This window comes from Camarhynchus parvulus, chromosome 27 (assembly GCF_901933205.1).
Source record: "Camarhynchus parvulus chromosome 27, STF_HiC, whole genome shotgun sequence".
NCBI lineage: Eukaryota > Metazoa > Chordata > Aves > Passeriformes > Thraupidae > Camarhynchus > Camarhynchus parvulus.
Genome location: NC_044597.1, coordinates 1,718,554 through 1,732,651, shown reverse-complemented (window position 1 = coordinate 1,732,651; position 14,098 = coordinate 1,718,554). Strand labels below are relative to the sequence as shown.

General features: G+C 65.6%; 1 protein-coding gene across 3 annotated transcripts; it reads left to right on the top strand.

The window, feature by feature from the left end:
• Window positions 1-218: 218 nt before the first annotated feature.
• On the top strand, window positions 219-13,607 carry ADAM11 (ADAM metallopeptidase domain 11). 3 transcript variants are annotated; one of them, XM_030966460.1, is made up of 27 exons: window positions 219-448; window positions 1,586-1,773; window positions 2,977-3,053; window positions 3,378-3,444; window positions 3,797-3,882; window positions 3,960-4,026; window positions 4,148-4,196; window positions 4,283-4,350; window positions 4,812-4,886; window positions 4,976-5,047; window positions 5,504-5,670; window positions 5,746-5,830; window positions 5,913-6,003; window positions 6,101-6,152; window positions 6,794-6,893; window positions 7,151-7,222; window positions 7,305-7,397; window positions 7,503-7,583; window positions 7,663-7,713; window positions 8,255-8,318; window positions 8,389-8,488; window positions 9,176-9,295; window positions 9,383-9,551; window positions 10,760-10,874; window positions 11,293-11,383; window positions 11,788-11,805; window positions 12,103-13,607. In XM_030966460.1, exons 1-27 carry the CDS (start codon window positions 391-393, stop codon window positions 12,116-12,118), a joined length of 2,292 nt encoding a protein of 763 aa, XP_030822320.1. In that variant the 5' UTR covers window positions 219-390; the 3' UTR covers window positions 12,119-13,607. The 3 variants fall into 3 exon arrangements, with proteins under 3 accessions (XP_030822320.1, XP_030822319.1, XP_030822318.1); XM_030966459.1 differs by lacking the exon at window positions 12,103-13,607 and having other exon boundaries at window positions 11,788-11,958; XM_030966458.1 differs by lacking the exon at window positions 11,293-11,383 and having other exon boundaries at window positions 11,788-13,607.
• The last annotated feature ends 491 nt before the right edge of the window (window positions 13,608-14,098 follow it).

Genomic DNA, 14,098 nt, shown 5'->3' with positions numbered 1-14,098 from the left:
GCTGCGGGGTGCCCGGGGCTCCGGTACCGTTCCGAGGGATGATGGCACCGGCAGCTCCGGTACCGGCCGGGGGGTGATGCCAGCGGGGCTCCGGTGCTGCAGTGCCGCGGGTGCCAGCGGCGCTGCGGCAGCCGGGGCGGGGAGGGTGGAAGGGGCCGGTACCGGGGGCGGCGGGGCCGGGCGGGGCGGGGCGGGCCCGGGGCGGCGCTGCCGGTGCCGCTGCCGGCGCTGCCGGTGCCGGTGCCGGTCCGGTCCGGCGGGCCCGGGGCCGCGTGCGGGCGGGGCGGGGGCGGCGCTGCCGGCCCGGCCCGGGGCGGGGGGCCGGACGGGACGGTGACGGTCCCCGGCGCGGCGGGCCCGGCGCGGCCGCTGGCGGAGCATGAGGGAGCCATGAGCCCGCTGCGGGGGTGGCTGCTGGCCGCGCTGCTCTCGCTCGCCCCGCGGGCAGGTAGGTCCGGACCCGCTCCCGCTCCGCCATCGCCCCGGTACCGGCCGCGCATCGCTCCCGCCGCGCTCCCGGCCCCGCATCGCCCCGCTCCGCTCCCGGCCCCGCCGCCGCCGCTGCGGCTTTTCGCTGCATCGACACATTTTTCCGCAGCGCCGCCCGCAGAGCCCCGGGAGGGGCCGGGCCCGCGATCCCCCGCACCTGCCCGGCCCCGGCCCCGCAGCCGCGGCTCCGCACCGGCCCCGGCCCCGCAGCGGCCCGCAGCAGCCCCGCGTCCCCCCGGCCCCGGCCCCGCGCCCTCCACCGCGCTGTCCCCGCAGCGGCCCCCGCCGCGCTCCCTCTCCGGAGGTGGCCGCATCGCAGCCCCCCGTTCCCCCTCCGCGATGTGTCCCCATCTCGCATCCCCCGTTCCCTGCATGCCCCATAGATGTCCTCATAGCAGCCCTCCGCGTCCCCTCGGGATGTGTCCCCATAGCGGCCACGCACCGTGTCCCCTGGCTGTCACCTCCAAAGGTGTCCCTGCACCATTCCTGCTGTCCCCTCGTTGTCCCCTCTAGGGGGATGTCCCCATACCAGTGCTCCATCTCCCATTCAGTGGGCCCATCCCGGCCCTCTCTGTCCCCTGGGTGTCCCCTCGGAGATGTGTCCCCATTCCAGCCCCTCCTTTTCCCTGCACGCTCCCTCCAGGATGTGCTGACCCCACCCCAACATTTCCTCCAGGTGCGCTGGCATTTCCGAGCCCCCTCTCCCCCTGCATGCCCCCTTCTGGGATGCATCCCTTTAGCAGCCACCCATGTCCCCTGTGTGTCCCCTCCAGGACATGCCACTGTATCTGAGACCTCCTGAGCTTCCCCACTCTGCTGTGTTCCCCTCCTGGGGACACCTGGATGTTCCCCAGCTGTGCACCCTGGGACAATCCCTGGGCATCCCATCCAGGACACGAGTGTCCCCTTCTTGGGCCACCCCCTGAGCACATTCACCAACTCTGTCCCCTCGTGCTCCCACCCCTGCATGTTCCCACCTCCCTGTCCCTCCTCATCCCCTTGTCCCCAGGCCCCTGTGTCTCTGTCCCTTCTCCTCCCCAGGTCCCATCCCCCCGGCCTTCCCAGGGTAGCCGTGACCCTGTCCCCTGTCCCGCAGGTCCTGCCTCGCAGGCCGGAGCGCTGCCGCGGAGGCTCCCGCGGGCCGCATGGCAGGAAGGGCGGGTGCTCTCCCAAATCACCCACCCCAGCAGGCTGGTGGGGCAGAGCTCGGGAGGAGAAGTCCCAAAGCATCACTTGGACACCAGGGTCAGGCATGAGCCCGGAGGAGGAGGAGGAGGAGGACCCGTAAGTGAACGAGAGCCCCCAACCCACTCCCTTCGCGGGGTCCCTGGCAGGTGACAGCTCCAGGTCCCCAGGCAGCGCCGTCGCTGGCCCAGCCACACCCCAGCGTGTACCGGCATCCCGAACCGGAGCCCTGGTCCCCCCAGGTTCCATCCTGCTGTCGTGCTCCCCGTGGGGACACGGACTTGTGCCGCAAAATCCCGTTAAATCTGGGAACCGGCGGCGAGCGGGTGTTGGGAGAGACGAAGCCAGGAACAGACCCGTGGGTCCGGCAAGGAAGGGCTCGGGCCCCCAGGTCCCACCCGGTGCCGCTCCCCAGCCCAGCCCAGGCTCGGGCAGTGCCCCCCACCCATCCCCGCGTCTCGGGGTTTGTTTCGGGGAGCAGCACACGCGCCCCATCCGGCCCGGGGGAGTTGCGGTGCTGGCAGCCGCGGAGGCCGGCGCCTATCGATCCCCGTGCGCGCCGGAGAAAGGCGCGATGAGGAGCTGCTGTGGCCGCAGAGGTGATTTACACCGGGCGTGGAGTGAAACCGCCGGACGCCGGGAAGCGCCGGCAGCCGCCGCGCTGGCGGGGAGCCAGGGCCGTGTTAACCCGGGGTGTCGCGGCGGGGGGAGCTCGGGGCTGGCTCCCGGTGTCAGAGCCCTCTCCGGCAGTGCTGCCGGACCCCCGGGATGCGGTCAGGGCCCGGGACATCCCTTCCCTGCGATGACAGACTGCTTCTCATCCCGAGCTGCTCCGGGTTCCCAGCAAGGGGACGGGGCACGCCAGGATGGGTTTTGGCTTCCGGAGGGAGCCGCAGCCGGTGCCGGGCTCTCACCGGTGTGCGCCGAGTTTGCCGGGTGTGAGGCCGCGCCGCAGCGCTCGGCTCCCGCTGCCGGCGGCAGGAATTGGGAATTAGGAATTCGGAATTAGGTCAGGAGCGGCGGCGCCGCAGGGCGGGAGGAGCGGAGGCTCCGCTGCCGTGGCCAGGCTGGGCCCAGCGCTGGGGGGACCCTCCGGTACCCCCACCCCAGCGCAGCTGCCATCCCACGGTTCCAGGGGAGATGGGTTCAAGGAAAAAAAAAAAAAGGTTTTTCTTTATGCTGAATATTTTGGTTTAAAAAAAAGGTGCATCCTCACAGGCTGCGTATTTGGGTTGGGGTTTTAATGATTATTTTAGTGATGGATTTTTTGAGGGCTGACTGCTCTGGCTCTGCCCCCTGCAGGGGCTGCACCTGGCACAGGTGAGCTTCATGGTGCGTGCCTTCGGCTCAGCCTTCACCCTCGATCTCCGGCTGAACCAGTGAGTGACCCGGGGGTCCTGCAGGGGAACCAGCACCAACCAGGGGGCGGAGGGGAGGAGCTGGGGGTGCCCGGGGATGGGGGAGCTGTGCTGAGCCATCCCAGCACTGCGGGTGGAGCAGAGGGGACAGGGACCCCAAACTGGGGGTGTCCCGTGCTGGGGTGATACCTTGTATATGGGTGTTGGGTGGTCTCCCACACCGGGGTGGTGCCTGCGCGTGGATCGCTGCTGTCGTCTCCCTCTTCCTCCTCTTCCTCCTTTTCCTCCTCTTCCTCCTCTTCCTCCCGACCCCACGGCCTCTTACCCCTCACCTGCTCCCGGCAGCCACCTCCTCGCCTCCCACTACGTGGAGCGGCACGTCGGCGCGGGCAGCAACGGCAGCCACAGCACGGTAAGATGTGTGCCACGCCGTGCTAAACCACGCCGTGCCAAACCACGCTGTGCTGTGCTGTGCCAAACTACACCATGCTGTGTGAAATGTGCTGTGCCAGTGCAGGGGTTGTGGCGGCCAGTTCATAAATCCCACAAAAGCCCATTAATGGCCCCAGCAGCTCATTATCCCCCCACCCACCCCTGGGTGCCCCTGGGTGCCCAGCCCCGCCTGGCAGGGTGCTGCCATGGTGCTGGGGGATGCTCCTCGAGCGGGACATCCTGAGGGTGCCCGGCACTGAAGCGCAGAGCCCTGAGCCCTGGGGTGTGGGGCAGGGCGGCACCCGAGGCTCAGCGCCGTCCCCGCTCCGCAGGGCGCAGGGGAGCACTGCTACTACCAGGGCCGGATCCGGGGGCAGCCCCGCTCCTTCGCCGCTCTCTCCAGCTGCCACGGCCTGCGGTGAGTATCCCCGGGCCGGCAGGGGGGCCGGGGGGCTGCACCCCTCTGCACCCCGACACGGCCGCCTCTGTTTGCAGCGGGGTCTTCTCGGACGGCCGAGCCACGTACCTGATCGAGCCGCAGGCGGGCGCCGAGCGCGGGCAGGTGAGCGGTGCCACCGCCCCAGGGTGGCTCTGGCTGTGGCTTGGGGACAGCCATGGGGACACGGGGACGTGGCAGTCCTGCTGTCGCACGCATGGCCGTGACACGCCTCTCCCCGCCGCAGGGTCTTCGACCGCACATCGTGCAGCGCATCCCCAGCTGCCCCCGACTGGGTGAGCGCTCTCACAAAGCTGTCCCCTGGCGGTCACCTCGGTGGCCCTGTGTCCTGGTGTGCCACCAGCTCTGTCCTTCCCTTCAGGCTGCCTCTTCCCTGCGCTGAGCCAGCGTGTCCCGGGTGGGATTCCAAAGCTGCGGCGGCGGCGGCAGGTCAGTGGGGACAGCGGGGTGCACAGGGGACAGAGGACACGGGCAGGGGACCGTGGCTGATCTCTGCCCGGTGGCTGCGGGTGCAGCCAGGCTCCTCCACCACGTCCAAGGAAAGGACCAGCTAGCGTGGCAGAGCTCGGAAAATGCAAAAGGCTTAAGTCCTTTAACTCAGAGGTTCAAATCCTCTCCCTAGCTTAACTCAAATCATCTCCCATGACTAACTACCCTCTCTTAATCAACCTCACCACAGCCCTCTCCCATGCCCTCCCAATCTTAATTGCAGTGGCCTTCCTCACGCTCCTCCGTGGGTGTTTGCAGAGTGCTGCTCCTGCCTGGGCTCAGGGGGAGCTCTAGTGGGGCCGCATCCCAACATCCCGTGGCTCTGCCCTCTCCCTACATCCCGAACATCCCCGGAGGGCTCGGGAGCTCCATCCCAGCTCAGCCGCGGGTTCCCCCTGCAGGTCCGCCGAGCCCAGCACACGGTGCACAGCGAGACCAAGTACATTGAGCTGGCCGTGGTGAACGACCATAAGCTGGTGAGCTGGGAGTTCCGGGGCTGGCGGGGGCGGGGAGGGCTCGGTCTGGCCCCCCTCCCCAGTCCCACCTGGCCCCGGTGTGTCCCCAGTTCCTGCAGCTCCGCAACTCCGTAGTTCTCACCAGCAACTTCGCCAAGTCCGTGGTCAACCTGGCTGACATGGTGAGGGGGGTCCCTGGGAGGAATTTGTCCCTGGGGGGGTTGTCCCTGGGAGGATAATCCCCGGCATCTGAAGGGTTTGTCCCCTGGAGGCTTCATCGCCCTTCATTCCCAAGGGATTTATCCCCAGTGGGCAATTCCTGGGTTTATCCCCCTGTCCTAGGGGGGGTTATCCTTGAGGGGACTGTTCAGCAGCTGGTGGATCTGTTCCCAGGGAGTTTGTCCCTAACTCCTGCTGGTTTATCCCGGATTTTGGTCCTCAGCACCTGCTGGGTTGGTCCCTTGAGAGTTTGGCTCCAGGGAGTTTGTCCCGCTCTTGTTTTTCCTTTGGCACCTGGTGGGTTTGGTCTGGGGAATTGTCCCTGGTGACGGATGTGTGTGCCCAGCTCCTGGAGCTGTCCACAGGGGTTTGTCCCTGGCAGGGGTGGCATCCCCAGCCCTGTCCCTTTGTCCCCACAGATCTACAAGGAGCAGCTCAACACCCGCATCGTGCTGGTGGCCATGGAGACGTGGGCGGCCGAGGACCGGATCCGGATGGGACGAGACTCCCTGGAGATCCTGAACGAGTTTGTGAAGTACCGGCCGGAGGGGCTGGCAGAGCACAGCGACACCGTCCACCTCTTCTCGTGAGCGCTGCGCCCACGCGTCCCCCCCGGGGCCGGGGACAGCGTCCCCCGTCCCCACCATCCTCTTCCTCGCAGGGGTCACATGTTTCACGGCAGCCGCAGCGGCACCGCCTTTGTCGGGGGCATCTGCTCCGCTGCCCGCGCCAGCGGCGTCAACGAGGTGGGTGCGGCGGGACCCCCCCGAAGGGCACTGGGGACACGCATGGGGGTCCCCGCGGTGACACCGCGTCCCTCCCGAGCAGTACGGCAACGTGGCTGCCATGGCGGTGACACTGGCACAGACCCTGGGGCAGAACGTGGGCATGATGTGGAACAAGCACCACACGGCCGCAGGTACCGCGGGGACAGTGGGGACACTGGGGACACGCCGCGGTGCCACCGGGCTGGCGGGGCGACATTCTGCAGCCTCAGCCCTCTCCTCTCCTCGCAGGGGATTGTCGCTGCCCGGACCCGTGGCTGGGCTGTATCATGGAGGACACAGGGTGGGTGCCCGCTCGGGGTGGCACTGCCACATCCCTGCCACATCCCTGACACATCTCCTGCCACATTCCTGCCACATCCTCTGCCACATCCCAGCCACATCCTCTGTCACATCCCTGCCACATCCCTGCCACATCCCTGCCACATCCTCTGCCACATCCCTGCCACATCCCAGCCACATCCCAGCCACATCCCTGCCACATCCCAGCCACATCCCAGCCACATCCCTGCCACATCCCAGCCACATCCTCTGTCACATCCCTGCCACATCCCAGCCACATCCTCTGTCACATCCCTGCCACATCCCTGCCACATCTCCTGCCACATCCCTGCCACATCCTCTGTCACATCCCTGCCACATCCCTGTCACATCCCTGCCACATCCCTGTCACATCCCTGCCACATCCCTGCCACATCCCTGCCACATCCTCTGCCACATCCCTGCCACATCCCTGCCACATCCCTGTCACATCCTCTGTCACATCCCAGCCACATCCCCTGCCACATCCCTGCCACATCCCTGCCACACCTCGTGTCACCGCTGCCGAGCTCCTGCCCGGGTTGGTGTGTCCGGCAGTGCCCCCGGGCAGGGTGTGGCGCTGTGACAGTGACAGTGACAGTGACAATGACCCCCACCCCACAGGTATTACCTCCCGCGGAAGTTCTCCCGCTGCAGCATCGATGAGTACAACCAGTTCCTGCAGGACGGCGGCGGCAGCTGCCTCTTCAACAAACCCCTGAAGGTAAAACAGCCCCCCGGCCCCTCTGGGGGTCCCAGGGGGGACCGATGCTCCGGGGGCGGCTCCCGGGGTCCCTCGAGGTGTCCCCAGCCCCTGCTGAGCTCCCGGAGCGGGGGCACCTCGTGCCTGGCAGCAGTTTGGGGGTGCTGCCGTTCCCCGGGGATGTGATGCCCTTTTGGGGGGCTCACGGCAGGGGATGGCTCGGGGTCCCCAGCAGCTCCCGTGTGTGTGTGTGTCCTGTCCCCCCTCGCTCCCGGCAGCTCCTGGATCCCCCCGAGTGCGGCAATGGCTTCGTGGAGGCAGGCGAGGAGTGCGACTGCGGCTCGCTGGCGGTGAGCAGGGCCAGGGGCTGCTCCCCCCGCTCCGGGGGCTGCAGGGCTGCCAGCGGGATGATTCCAGCTGCTGTCCTGGCAGGAGTGTGCGAGGAGCGGGGGAAACTGCTGCAAGAAATGCACCCTGACCCACGACGCCATGTGCAGCAATGGGCTCTGCTGCAAGGGCTGCAAGGTGAGGGGCTGGGGGCATCCGGGGGGCTCGGGGGGGCAGGATCTGGATGTGGATCTGCTGGGGTCCTGTCCCCTTCCTGCTGAGTCGCGTTTGTGCCCCGGGCAGTACGAGCCACGTGGAGTGTCCTGCCGGGAGGCTGTGAACGAGTGTGACATCCCTGAGACCTGCACCGGGGACTCCAGCCAGGTCAGTGGGGCCAGGGGACACAGTGGGACACGTTGTGGGGCCTTGTGGCATCACCCAACCTCTTCTCATGTCCTCACAGTGTCCCCCCAACCTCCACAAGCTGGATGGATACTTCTGTGAGAACGAGCAGGTGAGTTCAGCCCAGGGCTGGGCACATCCCCACAGGCTGCAGCATCGGGGCTTGTGCATGTTAAAAGTGTATTTGGGACTGTTCAAGGCTCCACTGGACAGGGCTTGGAGCAGCCTGGCCTGGTGGGAGATGTCCCTGTTCATGGCAGGGGATGGAACTGGATGGGCTTTAAGGTCCCTTCCAACCCAAACCAGTTTTGTGAAGTTTTGTCAGCAGTCGCAGCCACAGCTGAGCCAGGCACACACACCTGGGTGTGGGGTTTGGGGTTTTGGGGGCCCTGAGCCCCTGAGTGTGGGTTTTGGGGGTCCTGCTGTTCCCTGGCTGTGCACACACGTGGCTTCTGATCCCTGCACCACATGAGCCAGGGCAGTGCTCCTGGGACCAGCCATGGGGGGATGTGTGGGGGGCTCATTGTCCCTGCAGCACCTCCCTGCAGGGCACGTGGGTGAGCCCCTCTGCAGCCTCGTCACCCCTCCCTGGTCCCCTGACCCCTCTCCAGCCCCGGGGCCTCCCCCACCCTGACCCTGTCCCCTCCCCGCAGGGCCGATGCTACGGCGGGCGCTGCAAGACCCGGGACCGTCAGTGCAACGCGCTGTGGGGCCGCAGTGAGTGCTGGCCTGGGGCGGGAGGGGACACAGGGGTGACGAGCGGGTGACACTCGCTCCTCTCTGCCAGGCTCGGCCGAGCGCTTCTGCTACGAGAAGCTGAACGTGGAGGGGACCGAGCGGGGCAACTGCGGCCGCGAGGGGCTGGGCTGGCTGCAGTGCAACAAGCAGTGAGTGTCCCCTGTCCCTGCACCACCACCCCTCCCGCTGCCACCTGCCCGCCCTGGTTATTGGAACAAAATCCCAATATTGCCGGATGGAACATACCTGGGCTCGTCTGGCCCTTGCTGCTTGACCAAGGGTGGCAGCTGAGGTGGTTTCACCTCAGAGACACCTTTGGCTGGCTGGATGCTGCAGCTGGCACTTGGGACAAGTCCAGGCTTGCAGGAGCTCAGGTTTGCCTCTGGAGGAAAGGCTTTAGGTGATGGTGATGGAAAAGGAGTCGGTTCTGCTGGGGGGTTTGGATCCAGAGCTTTATTCCTGGCCCACAGGCCTCTGAATGCAGCACCAGCTCCAGCAGAACTCCCTGAGCCCGTGGTTGCTGTTCCTTTTAACCCCAGGGAGAGGGGCAGGGAAGGGGTAGGGATCCCACCAACCAGGTAAGGGGGGGAAAAGTCTCGGGACAAATGACACCTGAATAGCCCAATGTCCCCAGGGCTGAGAGGCATCTTTTGATCTTCGCCAATCACACGATGCCCTTGCTGGCATACCGAGATTCACGGACAGCTGTCAGCAGGAGGCAATGGGAGGGGAAGGGAGAGGGTATTGGCACACCTGGGAAAAGAGCTGGGATAGCTGAAACAGGCTATTACATCGCACTGCAACACCTGGTGACACCCCCGCTGTCCCCTTTGAAGGGACGTCCTCTGCGGCTTCCTCCTGTGCGCCAACATCTCGGGCTCGCCGCGGCTGGGGGAGCTCAGCGGGGAGATCGCCACCACCACCTTCTACCACCAGAACCGCTACGTGGACTGCAGGTACCGGCACCGCTGGCACCGGCACGGCCGCGGCTCCTCGGGGTGCCGGTGTCACCCGGTGTCACCTGGGGGGCTGTCCTGCCACAGGGGCGGCCACGTGCAGCTGGTGGACGGCTCGGACCTGAGCTACGTGGAGGACGGGACGCCCTGCGGGCCCGGAATGCTCTGTCTCGACCGCAAATGCCTTCCAGCCACCGCCTTTAACTTCAGCTCCTGCCCCGGCAGCTGGGACGGGAAGATTTGCTTCGATCACGGGGTGAGGGACGTGCCGGGGACAGGGGGACACCTTGGGGTGTCATGATCCGTCCTTACGAACGGGGTTTGTGATGGTTCGTGGGTTTGATCTCAGGGCGCAAAAAACCGACACAGTACAAGGGGGTTTGCAGTGATAATTGAAACAAATGCAGCTTTATTGAATGACCACAGCAAAATGCGATAGAGGGATTAAGGGAGAGAGAAAAACAGAGAAAGACAGAGGAAAGAGAGAGAGAGAGAAAGAGGGGGATATAGCTGCCAAACGTAGATATATATCCCCACACTCGTATGGGGATAGTTTTTCTGAGTCAGGGGTTATTTGGGTGAGTCAAAAGTTTAGTGCAGTCAGGAGGATACTTAGGTCAGCGATAGGGTTAGTATGGATAAGATTATGTTTCTTACTCTTCTCTGGATTTAAACCAGATTCTAAGGATTGGAAGTCGATTGTAATTAATATGCTAGAAGAGTAAGATCCTCATCAGTAGATAGAAATGTCCTTTGGTCCAGTCCAGTTGAGGATCCGCCTGTTACGTTGGGGAGATCTCAAAATCTCTAGCTAACTCAGAGCTTTTTATTATGATAACTCTGTTGAAAATTGTGAGGGGGGAGAAACAGATACAATAAGGAATAGATGTAACAGGTAGTCCATGCTCTCAGCAGTAAATGAGAGCCGTTGTTTTTGTGGTGCAGCGGTCACAACCTGCAGGCAAACATCTCGCTTTGGTCAGCTTTGGTCCCCCACACACCTCCCCCGGGCTGGGGGTTTCAGTCCCAGCCCTTGGAAGGAGCAGAGGGGCCTTTTCACGTGGGGGTTTCATGTCTCAGTCCTTGATGGAGAGGCTCCTCACATCTCAGTCTGTCTGTCACAGCGGTTGTAAAACAGGTGAGGGTCTTCTGTGGGAGACCACCTGAAACTCAGGAGAAGTCCAGCCAGGCCGAGAGGTAGAACAGCTTCCAAGGTTATTGCTACAAAAAGGGCACGGTGCCCCTTTCTTTGGGCTCAGTGTAGCATACAGCAAACAACACCTGTGAAAACAACAACTTAGCACTGTGCTCTCAGGTCTGTGGGCCTTGTTGGCGTGTGACTTTCTCCTTCAGAGCCAGAGATTTTAGACAGGGGGGGTTTTCTCTGCAGTGGTCCCCTAAAGAGGCAGATGAGAGGGAAAATTCGGACAGACTCTCACAGGGGGTGACGCTGTCCTGTCACAGGTTTGCAGCAACGAGGGGAAGTGCATCTGCCGGGCCGAGTGGACGGGCAAGGACTGCAGCGTCTACGACCCCATCCCGGAGCCGAAGCCCACGGGCGAGACGGAGCGATACAAGGGTCCGTGTGCCCGCGGGGACAAGGCTCCCTGCTGTCCCCAGGCCACCCAGGCTGTCCCGCTTTGTCCCCAGCCAGAGTGTCCCCCCCCACCCTGGCGCCGCAGCTCAGCCGGGCAGGGCTGGGTTTGTCCCCCCTCCCGGGTCCCCGCAGCTCTGGGCCATGCCTGGGGCTGTGTCCCCGTGTCCCCGCATCCTGCCCCCACTGAGGTGGGTCCCTGTGCTGGGTTTGTCCCCCCTCCCGGGTCCCCACAGCTCTGGGACTGCCCTGGGGCTGTGTCCTGGTGTCCCCATGTCCCCTCCCCACTGACGTTCCCTGTGGCTGGGTTTGTCCCCTTCCTGACTCCCCAGGGCTATGTCCCCATGTCCCCTTCCCACTGACGTGTGACCCTGTCCCCTCCTCCCTGTCCCGTCTGTCACAGGTCCCAGTGGCACCAATATCATTATCGGCTCCATCGCGGGGGCCGTGCTGGTGGCTGCCATCGTCCTAGGGGGGACAGGCTGGGGATTTAAGTAAGCAGCCACCACCGCATGGCTCGTCCCCTCCGCTGCTGCTGTCACCGGCCACGTCCCCTCTGCACAGCGTCACCGCCGGGACACTGCCAGTCCCCCCGCGGTGTGGCCTCGGGTCCCCTGTCCCTGCCTGGTCCCCTGACCCTGCCTGGTCCCTTGTCCCATCCCCTGCCTGCCCCCGGCCCTGCCTGCCCCGCCTGCATGTGCCATCGGGGTGTCACTGTCACCCCGAGCCCGTGGCTGTGTCCCCAAGCATGGGGGTGCTGGGGCGGGGGCCCCCCGTGTGTGGCACCGGGACACTGCTGCTGCCTGTGGGGGGACCGGGGACACCGGGCTGGGGACAGCGGGGACACGGGGCTGGTGGCACTAACGCTGCTCTCCTCTCCCCCTGCCACCCCCCCAAGGAACATCCGCCGAGGAAGGTACGACCCGGCGCAGCAGGGAGTGTAACCGTGTCCCCCCCATCGTCCCGTCACCGTCCCTGTCACCGTCACCGTCACCGTCCGGCAGCCTGACGGCGTGGGAGCCTGTCTGTCCGTGTGCTGTGTGTCCGGCCGTGCTGTCTCCATCTCTGTGCCCCCTCGGCTGAAGGGGAGCAGCGCCCGGGGGGGTCTGACAGCATCCCCCCCTTGGTGCTGGCTCATTTCAGCTCAGTGTCCCCCCGTGTGTCCCCCCCGTGTCACAGCCCCCCATTAACGCTCCCCACTTCTGTGTTGCAGGTCCGGGGGGGCCTGAGCGGGGCCGCTCTGCCCCACCCCCCCAGCGCCTCATTAACACCAATTAACTGGGGCGGCGCTGCCGAGGCTCCGGCCGAGGAGGAGAGCGGGGGGGGGACACCCGGGAGCGCCCCCCGGCCCCCCCAGCACGGCCACGAATGTACGGGGACCCCCCGGCCCCCCCGGCAGGCGGCACGGGAGCCATGAATGTACCCGCGGGGCCAGGGGACCCCCGCCCTCATCCCCACATCCCCACATCCCCCTGCCCTCCAGCAGCATCTTCCAGCCAGGCCCTGGCACCCCAAAAGGCAGGGCAGTGTCCCCAGGATGAGGCCACTGTCCCCAATATCAGACCAGTAACACCCAGTACCAGGCCAGCGCCCATCCCCAGTTCAGGGCCTGGAGTTGTGCCCACCCTGCCCATGGGGGCCAAGTCCTGCACCCCAGATGTGCCTCCCCGCCCCCCAAAGCAGCTCAGCACCCCCCATGTGGGGTTTGTCCCCTCAAATTCTCCCCCCACCCCCCAAGCCACGGGACCCTGAATCCCCAGGGGTGGGATGAGCACCCAGGGGTGCCCCCCAAGGCTTCCCCCACTTGCCCAGCTCAGCTCAGTGAACCCCACACTGGTGGCACTGGGGCTGGGGGGACAGAAGGGCCCCCCGGGCTGGGGACACAGGGCAGCTTGCTGGGTGGCACTTGTCACCCCAGCCCCAGGGCAGGTCGGGGGGAGGCATCACCCCCCCCCCATGGCACGTGGCACATGTCACCCTGCATGGGGTGGCTCTGCAGGGCCACCCAAAGCACAGCACCACGGAGCACTGGGGGCCACACTGCTCCCTGTAAGCACTGGTGACACTCAGCATGGAGGGGACATCCCTGGTGACACCACCCAGTGTGTGTGGGGACACTCCTGGGGACACCCAGCGCGGGGCAATGGGGGATGGTACCCACTGTCCACGGCAGTGTGGGGTGTCCCCTCTGTGTCCCCTCATTGCCCAGTGTCCCTGCCCCCCTCCAGTCCCTTTGCCATGGAGACAGAGAGTGACCAAGGGTGTCCCCAAGCCCAGCCATGGCCATGTGGTGGCACCCAGCCTGGTGTGACACCCCACTGGACACCCACGGGTGCTGTGGCTGTGGTGGCACCCCAGGGGACAGGCTGGGAGGTGACAGCAGGACGGGGGTGGCTGGACATCCCCTGGCTGGGATCCGGTGGTGCCTTCTCGTCTGGGCTGGGACACCTGGGGACCTGGGACCACCGTGGGCATCAGGGCTCTGGGATCAGCCCCCATCTCTGTCGCTGTCACCAGGGTGTCCCCACAGCTGCCACAGGCACAGTGCCGGGGTGCTCCCTGCAGCGAGGGGACACCCCCGGTTCAGAGCAAGAAGCCACCGTTGTCACTGGGTTTGGGGACATTCATATATATATATATATATAAATATAAATACTGGGATTTTTCTTAATGATTTTAACGCTGTCAGGGCGGCGGGGGGAGGGCAGGGGGGCACCCGGTGCTTCCAGAGCCAAGAGAGCGAAGCCCCCCCGGCCCCGCTGCTGCCTCTGGCCCGGCCCGGCCCGGAATGGGCACAGCGGGGCCGCCGCCCCCCGCGCCGCCGCCACCCCGCACCGAGCCCCGCTTTGCACGCGCTGGGAGCCGCCCCCGGAGCCCCCGGAGCCGCTCGGCCCTGGCTCCGGCCTCGGCCAACTCCTGCCATGTCGCAGAATTTATTTACAATAAAGATTTGGAAAAGGACGGGGCTGCGCCTCTCAGCCGCATGGGGAGAGGGGGACGCGGCCAGGGGGGCGGGAGGGTGCCCGGGTTTCATCTGGGAGGATGCTGCGGTCCTTGGGGCCCTCCAGCTCATCCCAGTGATGTCCCCCATGTCCCACATTCCAGCCTGGCCTGTCCCCCATGATTGCCACGATGAGCCAGGAGCACGCCCGGTGTGGCTCCCGGCATGGAAGTGATGGCGATGGTGAGTGTCACCCAGCTCCCTCCGT